This window comes from Amphibalanus amphitrite, unplaced genomic scaffold (genome assembly GCF_019059575.1).
Source record: "Amphibalanus amphitrite isolate SeventyFive unplaced genomic scaffold, NRLGWU_Aamphi_draft 000505F_arrow, whole genome shotgun sequence".
Lineage (NCBI taxonomy): Eukaryota > Metazoa > Arthropoda > Thecostraca > Balanomorpha > Balanidae > Amphibalanus > Amphibalanus amphitrite.
In genome coordinates, this window is record NW_024881999.1 from 62,278 (window position 1) to 83,271 (window position 20,994).

General features: G+C 48.3%; 1 protein-coding gene across 1 annotated transcript; it reads left to right on the forward strand.

The window, feature by feature from the left end:
* Positions 1-6,503: 6,503 nt before the first annotated feature.
* LOC122392893 (gamma-butyrobetaine dioxygenase-like) lies at positions 6,504-19,536 on the forward strand. The gene is made up of 9 exons (XM_043388247.1): positions 6,504-6,649; positions 11,053-11,180; positions 12,447-12,577; positions 14,203-14,387; positions 14,764-15,001; positions 15,230-15,418; positions 15,814-16,062; positions 18,227-18,399; positions 18,833-19,536. Exons 2-9 carry the CDS (start codon positions 11,060-11,062, stop codon positions 18,915-18,917), a joined length of 1,371 nt encoding a protein of 456 aa, XP_043244182.1. The 5' UTR covers positions 6,504-6,649; positions 11,053-11,059; the 3' UTR covers positions 18,918-19,536.
* Positions 19,537-20,994: the final 1,458 nt, after the last annotated feature.

The window sequence follows — 20,994 nt, forward strand, 5'->3', positions numbered from 1 at the left end:
TGTAAAATTGATCAATGCGAGGGTTGGTACTGAAAGTTTCGTCACGATAGGCCGCTTTTTACGCGAGTTATTCGCGAAAAAAACGTAGGGGGGTTGCTTCACCCCCCTGTGCCGGCGAGGGTTAATTTTGCCGTACAGTAATTTTGCCATAATTGTGCCATGCAGCAGCGGCGGAACACCTTCAATTAACCCGCGCCCCGCTGGGCTATTCAGCCATACGCGCCCTGCTGGGGGGGGGGGGGGGGGGGGGGCAGGTTCTGCCCCCCCCCTGTCTAACTTCCGAACCGATGGTCGTAGAAAGACAGGGAAAACGGCAGTCGAAGGCTCTCAACAAGGCGGATCTTAAGAGCCCAAATTTTTTTGCTTAAGTAGGTCAGAGGTCAGGTCAAGGTCAGGTCAAGGGTACAAAATGCAAGTTTCTACAGTATCGGCCTTGCACCGTAGTTGCCGAAGAATGGACTGCGACTGATTGCCCAAAACGTGTTCTTAGACTACCAAGACAATATTCGTTGCATACAATGTCATCCAAAGGTCAAGGTCAAGGTCAGGTCAGGTCAGGTCAGGTCACCAAAAACAAAATATAGAAAAGGGCATATGCGACACATGTTTTATGGGTCACTTTACTCATAGAATTCAATAGGCACACTCAATAGGTGATATGGACCACCTCTGGATGAAATTCAGATCGAGGTCAGGTCAAGGTCAGGTCAAGTGAGGTCAAATTTTGAAGTTGGTTGTTAAGGCCTAAAAAGGTGTCTATCTGATGCAGTTTTTCACGGCAAATCGAATCGTGCTATTTTTGTTTCCGTACGAGGTCTAGAACATCCAAAAAAAATCATTTTTCAAAATTTTTGTGTGTCGTGACGTCATAAAATTTTGAATAACTCCCACATTTTTGAGCCGATTCTTCTAAAAATTGGTATGTAGGTGCACATAGACCACCTCTCTGACATAAATTCCGGTTTTTTCGATACACTCGAAATTTTGAATTTTATAATTATTTTCCCAAAAAGTCAGTTTTTTAAAACAATCTGGGCCAAAATCCAAACTTTTCAATAAACCGAGATAGCCATTTGATAGACAAAAGGGGAATCACGTATAACCCTTTTTTGTTACGTCCTTGATTCCTTTAAAAATGAAGATGTTAGCGGCGTTTGAAATTTTGCCGTTTTTTAAGCGAAAATGGCGAACATGACGTCACTAAAACGTCAATTTCTCAAAAATGTTCCGACGGATATCGCTCAAATTTTCACGGAACGTGTCAAATTGATGTATGATAAGGTAGGTACTGAAAGTTTGACGTCGCTGGCGTAACGCGTTTAGAAGTTATTGGCAAAAACGGGAGGGGGGCAGATTCTGCCCCCCCCCCCCAGCGGGGCGCAGGTTAAGGGGGGAGGCACTGCCGACTTTTGGTCCCATTCTTTCCATGCAACGCCCATAGTGGAAATCAGATGGATTAGTAACCTTTTGCTCATAACTAATGTAAGCCAAAAACAAATCCAAAATATATTTTCGGTGCTGGACCTTCTTCAGTGGAATGAAGATAGCCCATATTCAGCCCAGATTCAGCCCGGATTCAGCCCAGATTCGGGACACCTCCGATCAAGCTGAAACTCGCACACAATGTAGGCCATGACATGCCCAATCCACAGTCTACGTCATTCGGTGGCACTCCCAGCCGTTTGACCTACAGAGGTCAGCAAAGGTCACGTGGCCCAAATTTGCACAGCAGATTGTGGCCCACCAAGTAGAGCTAGAGCGCTAAAAATGGCACCAATCGACTCGTCAGCATCTAATCTTACTTTCCCAACACTCATTTGACCTCTCAAGGTCATGCGATGACCTAAGGTCATTTGTGGGCTATGTCGAAAATACAATTGCACAGCAGTTTTCGAGTAGAGGGATTGACCGAATTCCAAATCAAAGCACATCATCGGGTAGCCCATAGGCCGTAGTAACTTTCCTTAAAAACCGCTTTTCGATATGTGACCCCGTTTGACCTCGGTAGGTCAAAATGTGCAAATAAACGACACTCAATACGTCGCAGCCCGGATTCAGTCCAGATTCGGGACACCTCCGATCAAGCTGAAACTCGCACACAATGTAGGCCATGACATGTCCAATCCACAGTCCAAGTCATTCGGTGGCACTCCTAGCCGTGTGACCTACAGAGGTCAGCAAAGGTCACGTGGCCCAAATTTGCACAGAAGATTGTGGCCCACCCAGTAGAGCTAAAGCGCTAAAAAATGGCACCAATCGACTCGCCAGCATCTAATCTTACTTTCCCAACACTCATTTGACCTCTCAAGGTCATGCGATGACCTAAGGTCATTTGTGGGCTATGTCGAAAATACACATGCACAGCAGTTTTCGAGTAGAGGGATTGACCGAATTCCAAATCAAAGCACATCATCGGGTAGCCCATAGGCCGTAGTAACTTTCCTTAAAAACACCGAAAATATATTTTGGATTTGTTTTTGGCTTACATTAGTTATGAGCAAAAGGTTACTAATCCATCTGATTTCCATTATAATCATAATCATGCTCAAAAAAACGTTTCACACCATTCAACGCCCATAGTGCTAATGTTAACCCGCGCTCCGCTGGGGTCTGCCGAGCAACGCGCCCTGCTGGGGGGGGGGGGGGGCAATTTGCCCCCCCCCCCCCTTAAGATCTCGAGAACCACGCAAGATAGCAACGAGCGGAAAAACGGTGTTGGATAGCCCTACCAGGGAACTACCTTGTGACCTAATTTCATTGACTTAGGTCAAACCGATGACGGCTAGGTCAGGTCAAATGTCGAATTTTCACCGTTTACAGGCATCTCAAGAAGTGCGTTGTAAAATCGAGTAAAATGCATTTCATTGAAAATCATCGGTGGCGAAATGTTCTTCAAACACATATTCTGCTTTTGAGGTCACTGGTACCGGGTCAGGTCACAGAGGTCAGGTCACTGAGGGTTACAATATGAATATATCATGTGATGCATGTTTTATGGTCCTTTTTATATGCCAAATACGATTATATGGGTCAGACAGCCTTTGGGGTCAGGTTAGATTATGTTCTGGTAAGGTCAGGTCAAGGTCAGGTCAAGGTCAGGTCAAGGTCAGGTCAAGGTCAGGTCAAGGTCAGGTCAAATTAGGTAAACTTTCAAAGTTGATATTTTTGCATAATATTGGTATCGATTCGATGCATCTCGTCACGGGGAGTCTAATGCTGGTCTTTGTTTTCCCCTACGTGGTCCAAAATTGTCAAAAATTGAGTTTGAAAATTTGACGTAATCACTTTTGAACGTTTTTTTGCTATAACTTAGCCAAAAAAGGAGGTATCAATCTAGGGACTATCACATATATTCCGTTTTTTTCGATATCCTGAAAATTTTGGGTTTTTCGTTCTTTTCTAAAAAATTCAATTTTTTGATTTTTTTGGGGTCAAAATCCAAAATTTTGAAAATCCGAGTTAGCAGTTTTGTAGCGCTGCCTTTTGTCCACATGACCATATAAAGATTTTTGAAATTGTTTGATAACTGTAGCTTTTGTGAGCGTCAGTGGCGGCGGAATAGGGGGTGCAGGGGGTGCAGCTGCACCCAGGGCCTCCTCTAAGGAATTTTCACTGGGGGGGGGGGGGGCAGAGGCTCAGAAGCCAAACTAGGGTACCCTCAAATCCGGTTTTCTCATCGGATTTAGGCCACTTATTTTTCGTCCGAGCCCTGATGCCATGATTTTTTTTATTTTGAGAAAAAAATAAAGAAATAGTAGGCCATCTGACCCTATGCCGGTGGATCCAGACCGGCACGAGCAGGGTGACATTTGGGTAAATATCCCCCACAGCGTCCGAAATCGACGGAAATTTCCGGCTTTCCGAAAATGAAACAAAATGCTTTATTAAAAAAGTATTAAACAGCACAGCAGTGCGTAAGGAATCTTGAACCGACCGCAGAAAGTGTGAGGGCTTAGGTATCGATTTCCTAAACGCTGGAAACCAACAGCTACATGCCTGAAAACAGCTAACCATCCTAAAAAGCTACTTGCCTGAAAATGGCACAACTCACAAGAAACAGGCCACAGGTCAATGAGAATGAAAATCAGGGAACAGGGTAATTACAATTTCAGGAAATATGTAGAATTGAAGTAATCACACTGAAAACAATTTAACCCAAGGCCGGCGAGTAAACGGTGTTTCACGGGTACCCCTATCCGCAACCATTTTTAACCACCCTCCCAGGAGTAGTGCTAGATCCCATTGCGGTGTAGTCGTACTTGCTCTGAGCGGATATAACCGCTCTCAGCGAATATGTCCGCTGAGAGCAGGGACGACTACACTGCAATGGGACATTACTGTACTTCTGGGAGGGTGGTTAAAAATGGTTGCGGATAGGGGTATCCGTGAAACACCGGTTTACTCGCCGGCCCTGAGTTAAATTGCTTTCAGTGCAGGAGAATACCTACTAAAACGTTTGCCACGCTGGGCCAGTTTTTACGCGAGTTATTCGCAAAAAAAACTGGGGTGGGGTCTATCATACCCCTTAATAAGTGAGAGGCCTTATCGCTGCTAGTCCCAAACTATGGGAAAAAACTTTTATATCGTGCTATAAAGCTCAGCCGCACTCTTATTTGACCGTAAAAAATTTACTCTTCAAGAATAAACCTGTCTCACGAAAAAAGGGCATAATACTTACTCCGTATTGAACCGTAAGCGCTTGACTGATTGAGACTATAGAGGGCGACCGTTCGGGCTGTTTCCTTCTCAAAGTGATGTCCCGTTCGGGCTTCAGTCGGCGTTCGATTATAAAATCTGCAATGTCTGACCTCATTCCGCGGCTCAACCTAAGCGGATCTGTAAAAAAACTGTAGATAAGAAACCTACGATATAAGGAAACTAAAATTAGTAACGTGGTGATCATGGAGATAGTCTGGATTGTTTGTTTGGTAAGCTTACAGTAAAATTTCCTCGTTTTTCTACGTGATTTGCTTAATTAACTGCGTGCCCCCCCCCCAGTGACGCGATTTCAGCTCCACTGGGGGGGGGGGGGGGCAAGCGGCATCACTGGGGGGGGGGCGGTCCCCCTCCCAGTTAACATGTTAGAGGGGGCCGTGGGCCTGCACCCCCATCGAAAAACATGGGGGTGCAAACATATCTTTTTGCACCTCCAAAATCCGTACAAGGGGCCCGTCGCACCATCCAATACATTTCTCCTGAAAACCAGTGATCGGGAAACGAACACTGATGGGGAAGCATCCGGGATGTCCAATTATGGTCAGGAGCGCCCCATGCTAGTCTTTGGGGCCCCCACACCGGTTAGAAGTGTCCCGAGCCGCGTTTGGTGCCCCACGCGGCATCTGAGGGCCCCCACGACGGCCTCAGAGGGCCCTTTTATGACGATCTCTGAGGGCTCCCACCTGAGGGCTTTGTCCCCTGGGGCCCTACAACGGCCACTAAGGGCCCTCATGACGACCGCTGAGGGTCCCACAGAGACTCCAGGGCCCCAAGGAGACTCCAGGGGCCACACTGACCTCTGAGGGCCCCTATGATGGCCTCTGAGGGCCCTTACGATGATCTCTGAGGGCTCTCACGACGAACTCTGTCCCCTGGGGCCTATAACGACCACTAAGGGCCCTCATGACGACCGCTGAGGGTCCCACAGGACTCCAGGGGCCCCAATGGCCTCTGAGGGCCTCTACGACGTTCTCTGAGGGCCCTTGTGACGGCCCTAGACCCAACTCAAGTCTGAGGGCCCATTTGGCTTCAGACGGCCCAGCGACGGCCTCTGAGGGCCTCAACACAACCAGGCTGCAGGGGCTATGCTGGCACCTGAGGGCTCTGCAACGGCCTATTGAGGGCTCTAACAACGATGGCCTCTAGCGGTCTTACCAAGGCCTCTGAGAGCCCTGCAAAGGTATCTGAGGGCCCATGAAGAGCCTCAATATGGCCAAGGACCCTCATGACGACCTCTGATGATCCTCTCGAAGGCTTCTAAAGGCCCTCACAACAACTTCTGAGGACCCCAGGACGGTCCCTGAGGGGCTGAGAGCCCTGACGACGACCTCTCTGGGCCCTCACGATCTGGACCCAACGCAAGCTCCAAAGGCCCACACTCGCGTCTGAGGGCCCCACGACGGCCTTGCCATCATTGCATGATGTCAAGCTTTTCGACCTCGAACTGCGACCCAGGGTCAGGATAATTTGGGGACCTCTACTGTTTCACCGGCGCTGCAGTGTGGGGACTTTTGGGACGCCACCGGATCAGTGTAATCGTCCGGTCCGGCCATAGGGCCGATCAGACAGTGTCCTGTGACGTCACCGTCAGGTCAACCAGCGCTGTATGACGTCACCGGCCGATCAGCCGGCGCTGTACATATGTCACCGCCAGGTTAGCCGACATTGTATGACGTCACCGTCAGGTCAGCCAGCGCTGTATGACGTCCCCGTCAGGTCAGCCGGCGCTGTGTGACGTCACCGTCAGGTCAGCCCACGCTGTGTGACGTCACCGTCAGGTCAGCCGGCGCTGTGAGACGTCAGAGGCGCGGTTGGCGGCCGGGTGGAGGGGGCGCGTACTCCGGGCTCGCGCAGTCGTCGTCGGGGCGAGGCGCCGGAGGGTATACGTGGAGGACGCTCCCGACCGTGTGCAAGGCCGGCTGCTGTACCCATAGTGAGTACCCGACAAATCAGTGGTCAGCGGGCTTATTAGCCGGCTTATTTGGCACGTGTATCACCCTCTGTAGCTGTAGCGAGGCGTCGTTTATAAACACCTTGCATGTGTGCTATCGATTTTGCCCACCGGGTCACCTTTGTTATCGATTTGTGACGCTTCAATCGAGACTGCCAGACAACGGTTCAGTGAACTTTCCAGGTGCACTGAGAAAAGAAAAGCGTAACAGGTTTTTATTTAATTCCGCCATTTATTTAATTCAATATCTGGAGAAAAGTGTCCGAAGGCAGCGCCCGATTGCTACATCTATCTCTTCACTCGTGGTTCAGATCCTGTGCTACAGCGTTGTGAAAGCCTTTATCATAAAGTGAAAGGCTTCCATGACCGAGTTCGGGGCACCGAAGCTTGTATAAAGGCTCAATTAGAGCTTCGGCACCCCGGCTTCGTCCCGGCCCTGCGCACGAGCCATTTGAACCCTGATTGAGCTAGAGCCTTACGAAAAAACGGAGTCCTGCTTGGGAAGGGTCAAAGCCAATCAGTCCCATTTGAAGTCATCTTGTCATTAGCTGACACACTAGTAGACCTCCCAATTCAATTTAATGACCAAAATCAAAACCCAGACCTCTCATGTTTCTTGAAACGAGGTCTTTCCAAGTGTAGGATTGGCGATGCTCGCCATAAGACTACCGTTTTATTTCAACCATTCTGGAATGTTAGCCCTGTTTCTATGTAGTCGTCTAACGTCTTACTTCTTGACGGACACCGCTGTTTTTTTCTTATATCTGTCTGTTTCTGCTTAACCCGCGCCGGGCCGGTGCTCTTTCCTCGAACACCCCCCTTCTAACTCGGCTCCTGGGCCACGTAGCGACACGCGGTAAGCAGCAATCGAAAGAACGTCCAAAATAAGGACCAAAACAATTTGGTCATTTTTTGGGTCAGGTCAAAGGTCAGGTCACCAGAGGTCACCAAAGGTAAAATGTTGACTATTTCAACATTTTGGAAACTGCCAACGGCTATCTCGAAAACCGATAGAGCTACAGCGCCGCGGAAAAGCGCATTCGATAGCCCTTTTACATACCTTTCTGAGTAATGTTCTCAGATTTGACCTCAGGTCAACGGTTTAGCCTCCAGAGGGCAAAAACTCCAAAAATAGCCATTTTTACGAAAAGCGTTTTTTCGGCAATAACTTTTGACTCAAAAGAGCCATGACAATACTTTTGCCAGCATCGTGTACCTCTCGTCGAGACGCGTCGAATGAACTATAATTTGACCTTGAAAGGTCAACTTGAAAATTTGACCTCAGGTCAAGGTCATGACCTGACCGGAAAAGGTCATGTTGCATATCAGTCGATCCGCCACGTCGAGCTCAACATATATAAGGCGTTTTCAGCGCTCTAGCACGCCTCTTTCAGAAGTTATTAGCGAAAAACTGTTAGATTCTGTTCGTGACGTGAGGTGACCTCGGGGACATAGCCAGGGGTCACAGTTACCATTTTCCCGTTCAGTGTGTCAATACATCTCGATGTTTGAGTGTCTTGAATAGCATTCGTGCAAAACAGACGCTTTTCAATTTTCTCCCATTGACTTAGGTCACCGATATCGAAATTCCGAGATATACATTTTATAGATATTGCTGTTCTAATCAATCGCTGAAAGTTTCAAGGCAATCGATCAATCGTTGTAGCTATGACGAGCATTCTTATTTTTTTCTGAGGTGAGGTCACTTGGCGTGACCTGGTGACCTGACCTAAGGTGACCTGGGTCTGAAATTTGCACAACATGTGCGGAAAAGATGCCCGAACAGGTGTGCCAAAAAAAACCTTCCGGCCCGGCGCGGGTTAAACTCACGGGCCCGGCGGTGGCGCAGTATTGTGCATTACACACCAGACAGCCGACCATAGCTACCCAGCCGGCGGCGGCGCAGTATTGTGCATTACACACCAGACAGCCGACCATAGTTACCACCCGGCGGCACCTAATACGAACCGATTGAGGTACAGAATACGTATCCAACGGCAACATGCAGCAAATACATTATCGGCGTAATAAACGTAACCCGCAGCATAGACGGAATGCTTTCCCACCTACAATATAAACATATGGGCATACATGTACCCCGCAACACAAAATGTGTAACTGGGTAGGTATTCGGTAAAACACGTGCTCGGTAATCCACTATACGAACCATGTGGCTTATAACTTGGGTATTTACCCATCGAAGGATGCAGTGGACCTGTGCACGATAGCGCAGCTTGCGATCCCGTTGTACTTGTTATGCTGCTGTGCTCTGGCCCGTCGCTGGATAAAAGGCATTGGGCACTGATGGCGAATATGGTACCCATCCGGACGCCGCGGCTTCTGGAGTGGAGATGCGTACCCCACTGGACCTCTGTAACCGGCTGGACCTCTGTAACCGCTGTAACCGGCTGGAGCTACGTAACCGACTGGAGCTACCCAACCGGCTGGACCTCTGTAACCGACTGGAAGTTCGTAACAGGCTGGAGCTTCGTAACCGTCTGGAGCTCCGTAACAGGCTGGAGCTCCGTAACAGGCTGGAGCTCCGTAACAGGCTGGAGCTCCGTAACAGGCTGGAGCTCCGTAACAGGCTGGAGCTCCGTAACCGTCTGGAGGTGGAGCTCCTTACCCGGCTGGAGCCGTAAGGAGCGGCGAGGGACGCTATGTAGATGCACGAGGGAACCTACCTACCAAAATGTGAATACCTACCGATCACCAAATAACTATGAAATTGGTGTTAACTGTTACTTCAGTGTTACTTCATTAGTAAGAACTAATGTCAACCGGCAATTAGTTCTTTGAAAACTAATTGCCGGTCAGACATATTTTGTCTAACATCATTGCATTACAATTAATGCGTTATCTTACCTATTTAATATTTAGCTTTTGGATATGACATTGTCGTGTCGGAATAATGCAACAGACCAGCGCTGGTCACCGGTCGGCTATATAACACACTCTCTTCTTGGTGTTTATCACTAAGCGATCTTTTTGCAAAGCAGCCTCGCAAGCTCAGCAGTAAACGGATCCACCTCCCGGCTCCATTTTGCCTCATGAGTGCTTTCGAGATGCCCGTGGAAATATACCGGATCATTGCGGCGCCAGCTGAGCGTTCACGTGACCAGTCACGTGACCTATATTGACCAGATGTTCCAAAGTCACGTGATGTGGTATTGACCAGATGTCCCTCGTCATCCTGAGCGGATCGGTCGCTAGTCCTATCGATCTTTGGACATCTTCTGCACCGTCCAGAAATACGACGCTGGTCGTCGGTGTTCGGGAGTGACTGGAGCATTCCAGTTCTTACTGTGAGAAGTCGAGGACTGATGAAAAATAGGCTGCTGCCCTATGTTCGATTGTATTTTGATCCATTCCCTAACGCACATGTTTTGTTTGCATAAACGTTTTTCTTTTCTGCGCTACCGATGCAATGACGTTCCAATAACCATTCCATCCCATTAGGTTGAATTTAACGTTCACTTATGACCGTACACTTTGCTTCCTCAGCTCCAAACCGTTCCCTTGGCGTGGCACTATGGTGGAGTGTTATTCACACATTTGCGCCTTGATTGGGTCGGGTCGGGCCCCCGGATGAGTAACCGGTACACGGGCGAGCAAATGCGCACTTTTCTACGCAGCTAGAACTACCAGAAATGTCCGTATTTACTCCGATGTGTCAGTCGTAACGCAACCAATGCCTCTGCGTTGATCTGGTACGCATCTTACACAAATATCGAAACAAATATGCATCGATCGGGAAAAAATGATCGGGAACCATGCACTAGAAGGTGTCAGTTTCACTGCGTTTCTTGCTAGCATTTTAATTTCTCCGCCACTTTCCTCGAAGTCATTGTGCCGGTGACAAAAACCAGGTATGTCCGCCAGCTGGCTAGTTTTGTGCTCAGCTGACTGGGTGTGTCACTGTCATGGAGCGTCAGCAGGCTCATAGTTTACATCATAGGGCCTTGCACCACGTCTGCGCCCTCTCAACGAGCGACCTTTGACGCGGTGGGTGCTGGGTCAGCGACCGATACAGAGACGGCAGAAAGACAGCTCAGCTGCGCAGGCTGTCATCTGAGTAGCCTAGGCAGTGGGCAGTGGGCAGTGGGCACACTTCTGTCAGCACGGATGAACCGAACGGAGGCACACCAATGACCGCTCAGTTAGCAATGATTGACTGAATAGCACAGCTGAACGCTCAGTCAACACGGATGACTGATAGACAAACTGGTATGACTGCAGATGACCATCGTCCAATCGAACCAATAGGGAGACAACTTTATGACTGAGTCACTGATATCTCACGCTTCCCCTGTCACCACCCGCTCCCCGTAACCAGACTCCAATTTTACTGTGCTCTTCATAAAACCTCTGTCGTCTGTTCTCAGAGCCAAGATGGCGTCACTCAGATCAGTACTGGCGGCGGCCATATCTCGTGGTTGTCGTCTCGCGGTTACGACCCAGAGCGGGTCGCTAAGCAACAGCTCTAAATCTCTACTAGTCCAGCAAGTCAGACGTAAGTGTCGTTTCATTAGGCATCTTTCCGAAAGCTTAACCCGGCAGTTGCTGGGGTATTTCGCCACCCACCGTTTGCTGGGGGGGGGGGGGCGTTAAACGCCCCCAGCCGATAACTCGAGAACCAATAGGCGCAGCGAAACGCACGAGGCGGCAAACGAAAGAACGCGACGAGACGCTTCAGATGAGTACTTTAAAGTTGAATTTTGAGGTCACAGGTCAGGTCAAGGTCAGGTCAAACACCTGAAATCGGGTTTTCAGTAGCATGGACTTAAGGTCTTCGCAATGGGCGCCTCTCGTCATAAACTCTGTCAAAACGGTGCACAATCCATCATATAAGGCCTACAAGAGTATCAGCTCCATGCAGGGGTCAGTCAAGCATAGGTCAGGGTCAAGGTCAGGTCAACCGGGCAGGCACATATCCCCGAAAATAAAAACTGATATTCGCAGCCTGTGACACATGTTTTATGGGTAATTTGGGGCGTAGAACACGATGGTGACATTCATTTTATCATATGTGTACGTGTTTGGCTAAAAAAGTTCAATTTAAGAAATTCATGTATCATGGTCGTGAAGTAGTCACGAGAAATTGCCAAGATTCAGTTCAAGATTTTGGAAAATGCGGAACGATAATCAATAATCGAAGATAGCCATTTGATTCTCCATGGTATTGGCAGTCTAATGGCGTTTACGGCATGTCTATATGTCTATTCTGTGATTTTATATGATTTTTTGAACATATGCCGTTTTTGGTCGAAAACTCAGAAATTATGACGTCACTAAAACCTCGATATCTCAAAAATTTTCCGACCGATTTTTTTGAAACTTTGTCACAATAAACTTCAATCGATTCCCTACAGGTACCCAAAATTTGGCGCGCCTGCGGCGCGCCGTTTTTATGCTATGGCCCGGCGAAAAAAGTGGGGGCGTTTAACGCCCCCCCCCCAGCAACTCGCGGGTTAAGGTCACTAGTTCACATTCGACGTTGCTTTTTATACGAGACCAAATAAAATAAAAAATAAAAACAGTAAATGAATGTTTTCCGTGTTAAAGGTAAATTAATCGTGCTTCCCGTATTGGCTTTAATCATAACACTTCTTGGATCGGTGGTGATATGCATAAGATGCTGAATAATAACTCAATTATATTTATATGTTTTCTTTTCCAAGTGAACCGTTTGCTCAGTGATATATAAGCAGCTAAATAACCATTTATCATTCATGTATAAGAAAATGATTAACAGTGTACTATGTGCTGTTGGTTTCAGCCAAGAGTTCGCTGGCCGGGAGAGAGTATCTGCAGCAGATACCCCGGATAGTATCTGCCGTCCCTGCCTGCCATCAGACCGCGAAAGTCATATTCGACGACAACAAGACCGCAGAGTTCAAATACATCTGGGTGAGTCGCAACATGGGATATTCACCTTCTGTACAAACGATAAAGCTGTCCTGGAAATGGCTTCTAACTAGACATGAAAAATAAACACCTCACAAAGATCTTACCTCAATAATCTCATTATTACCTAGGGCTAACTAGACTGCTGCATGTTGGATTATAAAGAGGGAAAAGAAAGAAAGAGGGGAGAGAGAGAGAGAGAGAGAGAGAGAGAGAGAGAGAGAGAGAGAGAGAGAGAGAGAGAGCCGCGCGCGCAAAGTGCTGACTCATAACTACTCTGGAAGCGAGTGGTAGGGCTTTGCGCTAGTCTTACAACACAAATAAGCGGAGTGAATTAACGGCGAGTGGTCAGTTGAAGTCACTGCTTCCTGGGCGGGCCAGCCACCCGGAGACTGTCAACGATCGCGGGTTCAACAAACTCCCCGGGCTGCGCATCGGAACAATGTTGCTACGATAAAAGCATGACGTTGTTTTAAGTGTTTGCGTGGATGCCTACGATATCCTGGCGTTTATCTTCAAAAACGTTTAATTGACATCAGCCAAAATCTTCGCACCCAGCATGCAAATATATAGTAGCAGAGAAACCATCTATCAAGCTTCGGTTCCAATACCTTTGTCCCAATGACGAAGTACCTATGATGACGAAGTAGTACATATATCTTAGGAACAGGGTAGCCACATATTTTAGATGGGTTTATTTGTTTTGTCGTCATCGGATGCCCGGAATACCCAGTTTTCATTGGTGACCCTGGACCTGGATGTAGGACATTTCTTCTGGCATTGAAGAATCTACAAACAGTTTGTCTGACCAGTGATCATCTTCAGGGCTCAAGCGTTTAACTTTTGGCTAGGTCCCCCCACGTGTTTCACCATACACGTGTTAGTGATCAATGATCATTCACGTGTTAAATATCTGGTCATTAGTATGCCCACTGAATGGTCGAAATAATTCTACATATACCTTCCTTTCATGGTTGTTCCAGCTTTTTCTATTATGTATGTGTTTTTGACATTTTTACAAGCGAAGTTCGAGTGTTTTGAATTGACGGACTAGCGCGCCCAGCAACCAAACTAAGCGGATCTCGCTGCCCGGCTCCGACCTTTGCCGCTGGTTGGGAAAATCCCAGGAGTTAGGGGCTTTAGAAGCCTATCGTGTTGCGCGGCTCACTCAATGGCTTCAGCTAGCGGGGATGCCTTCGCCAACCACAGACTATCTTGAAAGTAGCTATCTTCATGTATCGAACGACGGAGCGATTCAAACCCGGAGGTGGACTCAGTAGGGTGGAGCCTGAGCACTGGCTGTCAGAGTCCAGAGCAGAGCACTGGAGCGGAGCCCCTAATACCCCTTGAAGCCATTCAACCATCACCGGACAACCATTTTTGATTTTACGAGTGTAATCTGACAAAAATTAGACGCTCTTCTTCATCCATATGATATTATGAGACTATTGAGGATGAAGTCCATGACGAGCCTGTCGTCGATAAGCAAGCACACTTTGGCGCCGCTAAGACTTATTTGTCAGCTCAGTACTGTACTTTGTTCGAAGTTACTAGACTAGGCATATAGTACTTGATGTTCGAGAATTTGCCGAAGTCTGACCGCAGCTGTCTCTGTGTTTCCGCTCCAGCTGCGGGACAACTGCAAGTGTCCGTTGTGTGTGGACGTCGACACGCGTCAGAAGCTGCTCGACACGCCTGCACTCGACCCAAAGATCAAACCGAAGGCTCTGCAGATCAACGATCGTGGCGATCTGGTCATCACATGGCAGTCCCACGGTGGCGAGGAGCACGTGTCCACATTCACCAACGACTGGTGAGTCGCTATGGGTGGCACGTGCGGTGAAGTGACCGGTTCCTTTGGGCGTATGATGTCCTGCAAAAATTACTCCTGCGGTCCTCAACGAATTGCTCTTATTATTATATGTATAGTCGGCTGGAGTCCAGCATGAGAGTGGCCATTTTGTCCATCTACCACACTGCAAGTCTTGAAACGCCACGATTAAGTAAAAGCATATATGCTTCAAGTATTAGTCTTACCCTTGAGACAGTATTTCGCACATGCATTTACCGGCGTTGTTCAATATCGCTTCCCGGCCCAGGCTGTACCGGTGCCCACGGCAGCGACAATACAACGCCCCCCCCCCCCGTACCAGTTCCCTTAGCACTCAATGACTGCAACCCGCCTTCAGGCTGTACCGGTACGGCCAGTGCTTCATGCACGACACGTTCACGGCTCCCGCTACCCTGGAGGAGGATGGTGCCTGGCCGCGGCCGCCGCTCACCCTCTGGAACCGCTACATCATCCAGAAGCGGCTGCCAGAGGTCGAATATCAGGAGTTCATCGAGTCGGACGACGCGCTGTTCGAGTGGCTCGACATGTTCTATAAGTTCGGCTTCGCCATGCTGAGGAATGTGCCGACAGACCCGGTGAGTGACGACGCCACCTGCAGGAGCGAGGCCGCGGCGCGCTCCGCTCAGGTGGTGCAATTCGTGGCGTCGGGAAACCCCACGTTGACCTATGCCAAACGACTGCATATGGTTCGGCTAGTATGTTCTCCGTAAGGGACCGTTGACGTTGGGACCGAAGACGTGAGGAGTTTCAGGACAGCCATCCTTGTCGTTTCGTACAGTGACACTCCTCGCTCTATTCGGCAGGATCAACTGAAGGAGGTGGTCGGACGCTTTGCCTACATCAAGGAGACGCAGTACGGCGTGACCTGGAGCGTGCGGATCAACCCGACCCCCGGGGTGCACCTGTTCCAGACGGGACTGGGACTGCAGCTGCACACAGACATGAACTACCGAGAGAACTCGCCTGGCATGCAGCTGCTGCACTGCCTCAAGGTCAGCAGTGGTGGGTCAGAAGCGCCGAAAACATGGTGGAGACTGGAGACTACGATGATGGAGACAAGAGTTGATGCACGCATTGCATGTTCTTACCATGGCTTTGTCATGTTCGGTTTGTTAACGTTCATGGCTATCATGCCTTTTCAATCTCCCCGACGCTTGAACCTCTAAAGCTGAGCCTCTGAAGCTGAACATCTGAACCTCTTGCTCAGAGCTGTACCATCATTTTAGGGCCCAGACCAGGTAGAGGCCAAAAGCAAGCCATGAGTCGATAAATGTAATATTCCGGTGATCAGGAACACTGCTTCATCTAATATCGACGCAGCCAACAATTGATTAGGTCACATCCGTATTAGGTCGCCGTCTAATTAACCCCAGCCACCCATCACCAGGCGGAGCACCCGGACAAGTTGGGACGTGACCCGGGCGGCCAGTCGTTCTTTGTCGACGGCTTCCGGGTGGCCAAGTGGATGGAGGACAACGAGCCGTCGGCCTACCACATCCTCACCTCGACGCCGATACTCTTCAGCATCAAGAACAAGGGCCAGCGGTACGGCAACATGGTGCCCATTATCGTCACCGACTCCGAGGGAGACGTCACAGAGATTCACTACAACAACCGCACCATGGGACCGCTCCAGGTAACGACCGATGATGATCACCTGTATTTGAGGGAGTACAGATCAGCTTGCGCCGCACACAAGCTCCTAAATAATTGGAGCAGCTTGCAGTTGTTTCATTCATCTAGGTACGAGGGGGTATCGAAAAGTTCTGATCGTCACATAGAAGATATAGACCGATTTTGATGATTTTTGGTTGGTGTGATATTTGGTTCTTAAGAACAATGTTCCCGCAAAGAGAATCATGAGAAGTGGTTTTATCTTATGTAGGAGAGACTTAGAAGTAAAAAAGATTAGTGTTGGGCCCATTGAGGACCGAACCGTCATCCAACTAATGCATTTGAAACGGTATCACACTGAGAAAATGCATCAAGAACGTGAAATAAGTTTATGGCGAGGAAAGCCCATCTCATGCACTTACCTAAAATGAAGAAATCATTTTCAACTTGGTTGCATGGCCCTTGCAGGGAAGTCAAGAGGTGAGTGACTACCAGTGACTGACAAGGTGATGACTGTGAAGGAAGTGGAGGACCTCATCCTTACAGATCGTCGTGTGACCTTTCAGATGATTGTGCAACAGAAAGGTTTCAATGCTGGCAGTGCCTGAAAATATTATCAGCGAAGAACTACAGACGATAAAGGAGTCAGCCCGCTTAGAAGTTCGTGTGTCTACTTTGTTCAAGAGAAAAATGCGTCTTGGCCTTTCAAAATGAAAACTAGGCCTTTTTTAGGAAATTGAAGACATCTTCGATCATTTGATGAGTTGTGACGAATGCTGGGTCTATGTGTATGATCCAGAGACAAAAAGATGATCAAGAAGTTAAAGCACGGCACATCTGTCCTTCTTAAAAGGCGAAGATGCAGAAGCCGATATGGAAGGTCAATGCTATCAGTGTTCTGGATCTGGCGTAGCATAGTCATTACCGACTGCCTTGATGATGGTCAGATAATGATAAGCAAGCACTACTGCACACTTTTTAAGAAGTTGCGAGATGGCCTCAAGCAAAATCGCCGCAAAAAAGCCCAAGAAAGATGTTTTATCCGCACCGACAGCGCCCCCGCCCATTCGTCCTGAGCTGCGATTGAAGAAACAACATGATGTGGACATTAAATTCTACCGCATCTAACAAATGCAAATGACAAACAACAAATAACAAATAACAAATGACAAATAACAAATAACAAATGCACAAATGCACAGGTATTAACTGACTCTTGATTGTTACGGGAGATGAAGAATCCACACTATGGCCGGTGTTTTATGGACAGAAATGACGTCATTGATGAGGTGGAGCAGTGATTTACGGGACAATGCGAAGGTCCTACAATGACCGCCTGAGGCAGCTGAAAAAAACGATGCAATAAGTTTGCGGTCGTGTGTGGTGACTTGTAAAGGAGTAATGAACATCATGTAAAAAAATCAGATTTCTATCACATCTAATTCCTGGTGATGATCAGAACTTTTCGATACCCCCTCGTATACCTAAACTTCCCAGATGATTTTTCTGCCAAATCATCCTTCAGTATGAGATAAGCGCAGAACTAACTACTTGGAATACAAACACAGATTTATCAGTTTGATAGTTGAGCGTCGCAGTACCCTTGTCTCGCAGCTGGTGGCCCCTGTTTGTTTTTGTCACCGTGCGCCTGGCCGAGACAGCCGTGCGGTGTTTAGATACCAGTAAACACGCCTGTGGTGCACTGGGCGCCTGCTGGCACTGGAAAAGCCGGCGATAGCGGTATACGACCGCCCACAATTGGCCGAGCTGGCATTTGTCAGCTGGACACACGTGACCCATATAGCGAGCCGCCTGGAGGAGGCCAGCGGAAAACTACCCCATCGCAGTGCCCCCGGTTTCACCTTCAGACGACTGCGACCGAGGTGTCGCGCCCTTTGTACTTTGGACTCATCTAGAAATATTTGGAGCGAGGATGTGAATAGAAAAAGTTGTACGTTTATCAATTCCTCATCTGTAAACGCCAGGGCAGGGATATAACTTCAAAAAGTTGCTTGTTTATCGGCCATGTATGTTTTTTTTAAGATGACCGGAGCATCAACTTTAAACTATCTCCGTGCTCAACACTCCAAACGTGGCAAGTTCAACTGCCGTGTCGCAGCTTCCGGTCACCTTGCCATGTTAGCCAGTCTCCCTGAGATTGTAGCGAGTTTGTGGCGATGTTGCAGGCTCCTGACCACGTCGTGGTGCCGTTCTACCACGCCTACAAGCTGTTTTCGGAGCGGATGCGCCAGGAGTCTCAGCAGCTGACGTTCCATCTCCAGCCGGGAGACGTGGTGGCCTTCAACAACCGGCGCGTGATGCACGGCCGGGGCAGCTACGATCCCAACAAGGTGGAGAGGTCGGTACCGGTAGGGCGGGATGGCAGCGAGGGAGCACTGGGGTCTGGGAATGTCGCCGCCATCGGGCTCAGAGAGGGAATTGGAGGAAACGGCGGCTGGCAGCGAGGGAGGGATGGGGAGGATGATGCTGTTGCATGATGCTGGAAAGAACAGGGATTTTAATGTCATGCTCTTGCTCATTCGTGTTGTTGCATGCAATTTTGCAAATGAATTTCTTTTTTTGCGGGATCAGAAGCAGCCGCTGTGCTGAGGTAAGATTAATTGTTCGCTGTATTGATTGATTTATATGATTTGCTAAGTCGCATGCCGTCGATATCATGGGCTGATAACAATCGATTCTACTGTCCCAAGGGTAGCAGTTAACATGTGTCATTGCTCGCACTGTGTTGGCCCCTGTTCACTCGTCTCTGACACCGCCGGCTCGTTCGACAGACACCTGCGCGGCTGCTACGTGGACATTGACGAGGCGTTTTCCAAGTACGACCAAATGCTCTCGCAGCGGCCCCCGCTGCTGTAGGGCGCTCCAACGCCGGGCTGTGTCGACCGAAGGAGGAGAAGAAAAGGCTGAAGGAGAAGTAGAGCTAGCTGCGGGGAAAGAAGAAGAGGCTAGCTAAGGGAACAGCTGGCTGAAGAAGGAGCTGGCTTTTGGGGGGGGGGGGGGGCAAGGCAGTGCTAGCTGAGGACAGAAAGGGCGTCGTGCAAGATCGCTGGACACCAAGACTCCACAGCGTCCATTTCACGCTAACCTCATTGTACTTCTGAGAGGGGCTGTCTTGAAGAAGCTTCTGTTTATTGCGCTGTAGCGAGTTGGCGACTTGCTGAATGTGGTTTGGTAGATTTGGTGGCAGGACTGTGACTGGGTTAGAGGGATTCTACCCCGGTCAAGATTTAGGGATGGTGTGGTGGTATGCAAAGCAGATAGCGTTCTTCCGGTGGTCCTCTTAACCAACTTTCGCGGTCTGCATCTGTATCTTGCATTCGACACTTTGCTTTGCCGTCGTCTATTGATCGTACAGAAATGCCTGCTTCCCCCTCCTTCTTTCACTTTGCCGTGGCAGGCAGAGAGAGAAGGCTGCGTCGTCTCCGTGAGACGTGAACATAAATATGAGGTACATAATCTCACGGGGCAGATGGTACCTATTCTTTCTCTGGAAAGTCAACTGAATAAGAGTCTCTAGTTAAATAGGAATGAAAGAGAAAGATGCTACACTCGAAGGTATAGATAGGTACCTAAGGAAGTCGGTGGCTGTTAGGAGTATGCTTTCAATAAGTCAAGAGCCAGAAATGGTGCGCGATATGATGCACATTGCCTTTACTCTTTAGGTATAGTTCAGTCCTAATGTGGGGTGCCTTATACGTAGCGCATCCAAACAATATAAATTTAAGTTCAGCTACACGATCGAGTAGCACCACATACCTACACGATCTTTACGAAATACTTATCCACTCAGGAACTGATACTATTTACAGCAAACCCGTAAATAAAGCGATAAACATTGAACATCGGAGCAAACATGAGTGATTGAATATCATGTTGTAAATCCCATAAATAATGCTAGTTAAAACGCCCGGAACTCCCAAAGGGTCAGAATACGTGACAAAGAACATCCTCAGCAAGCTCAGTTTCGGCAGTGTTTATGGTCGTAACGTGAGGCATTCAACAGTCTTTTGAATTGCATTCCAAATGTGAATAATTAACTCGGCAGGCGGTGGGCCTCCCGGCCACCTTCCGCGCGGTGGGGGGGGGGAGGGGCATTTTTTTGCCCCCCCCCCGTTTCTCCGAAACTACTGGACGGATCCGGAAAAATCAAACGGCGTTTGATAGCTATGTCAAATTTGTCCAGAAAAACAAATTTCATTGACCTCGGGATCACCGATGACGTCACAGGTCGGGTCAAAGATAAAATGTTTCACCGTTCACGGGGCTTCTAGGGAAAGCGCTATAACACCGGGTAAAGCGCATTTTGTCGAAAATCAGCGATAGGGCGTCAGTTGTCTAGTACATATGTTGCTATTTGAGGTCACTGGTCATACCAGGTCAGGTCACAGGTCAGGTCACCAAGGGTCACCACATGAACCTAACTTCACGTAGGTTGTGTGATGCATGTTTTATGGCCAAGTTTTCATTTCCAACTCAATGGTGTTGGTTATAAGACCATCAGGTACGGTTTAGGTCACGTTCTGGTGGAGGTCAGGTCAAGGTCAGGTCAAAAAAGGTAAAAAAAGGTCAAATTTCAAAGTTAATAGTTTTGCATAAAATGGGTATTGATTCGATGCAGCTCGTCACGGGGAGTCTAATGGTGGTCTTTGTTTTGCGCTACGAGGTCTAGAATTGCTAACAATTGAGTTTGAAAATTTGACGTCATCAATTTTGAACAGTTTTTGCGCTATAACTTGGCCAAAAAAAGACGTATCGATCTCAAATTTGGTATGTAGATAGAAGGCGGTAGGGACTATCACAAATACTCTGTTTTTTTTATTCAAAAAACGTTTTGGATTTTTCGGCTATTATATTTTTTTATTTTTGGGGGTCAAAATCCAAAAATTCAAAAATCTGAGATAACAGTACACCTTTTATGTTGAAACATTTTTTT

Bases quoted from the DNA above. Each gene is read 5' to 3' on its own strand.
- LOC122392893 (XM_043388247.1), top strand. From the start codon at position 11,060: ATGGCGTCACTCAGATCAGTACTGGCGGCGGCCATATCTCGTGGTTGT. The intron at 14,388-14,763 runs GTGAGTCGCTAT...ACCCGCCTTCAG, and splicing joins TCCACATTCACCAACGACTG to GCTGTACCGGTACGGCCAGT. The intron at 18,400-18,832 runs GTCGGTACCGGT...CTCGTTCGACAG, and splicing joins GATCCCAACAAGGTGGAGAG to ACACCTGCGCGGCTGCTACG.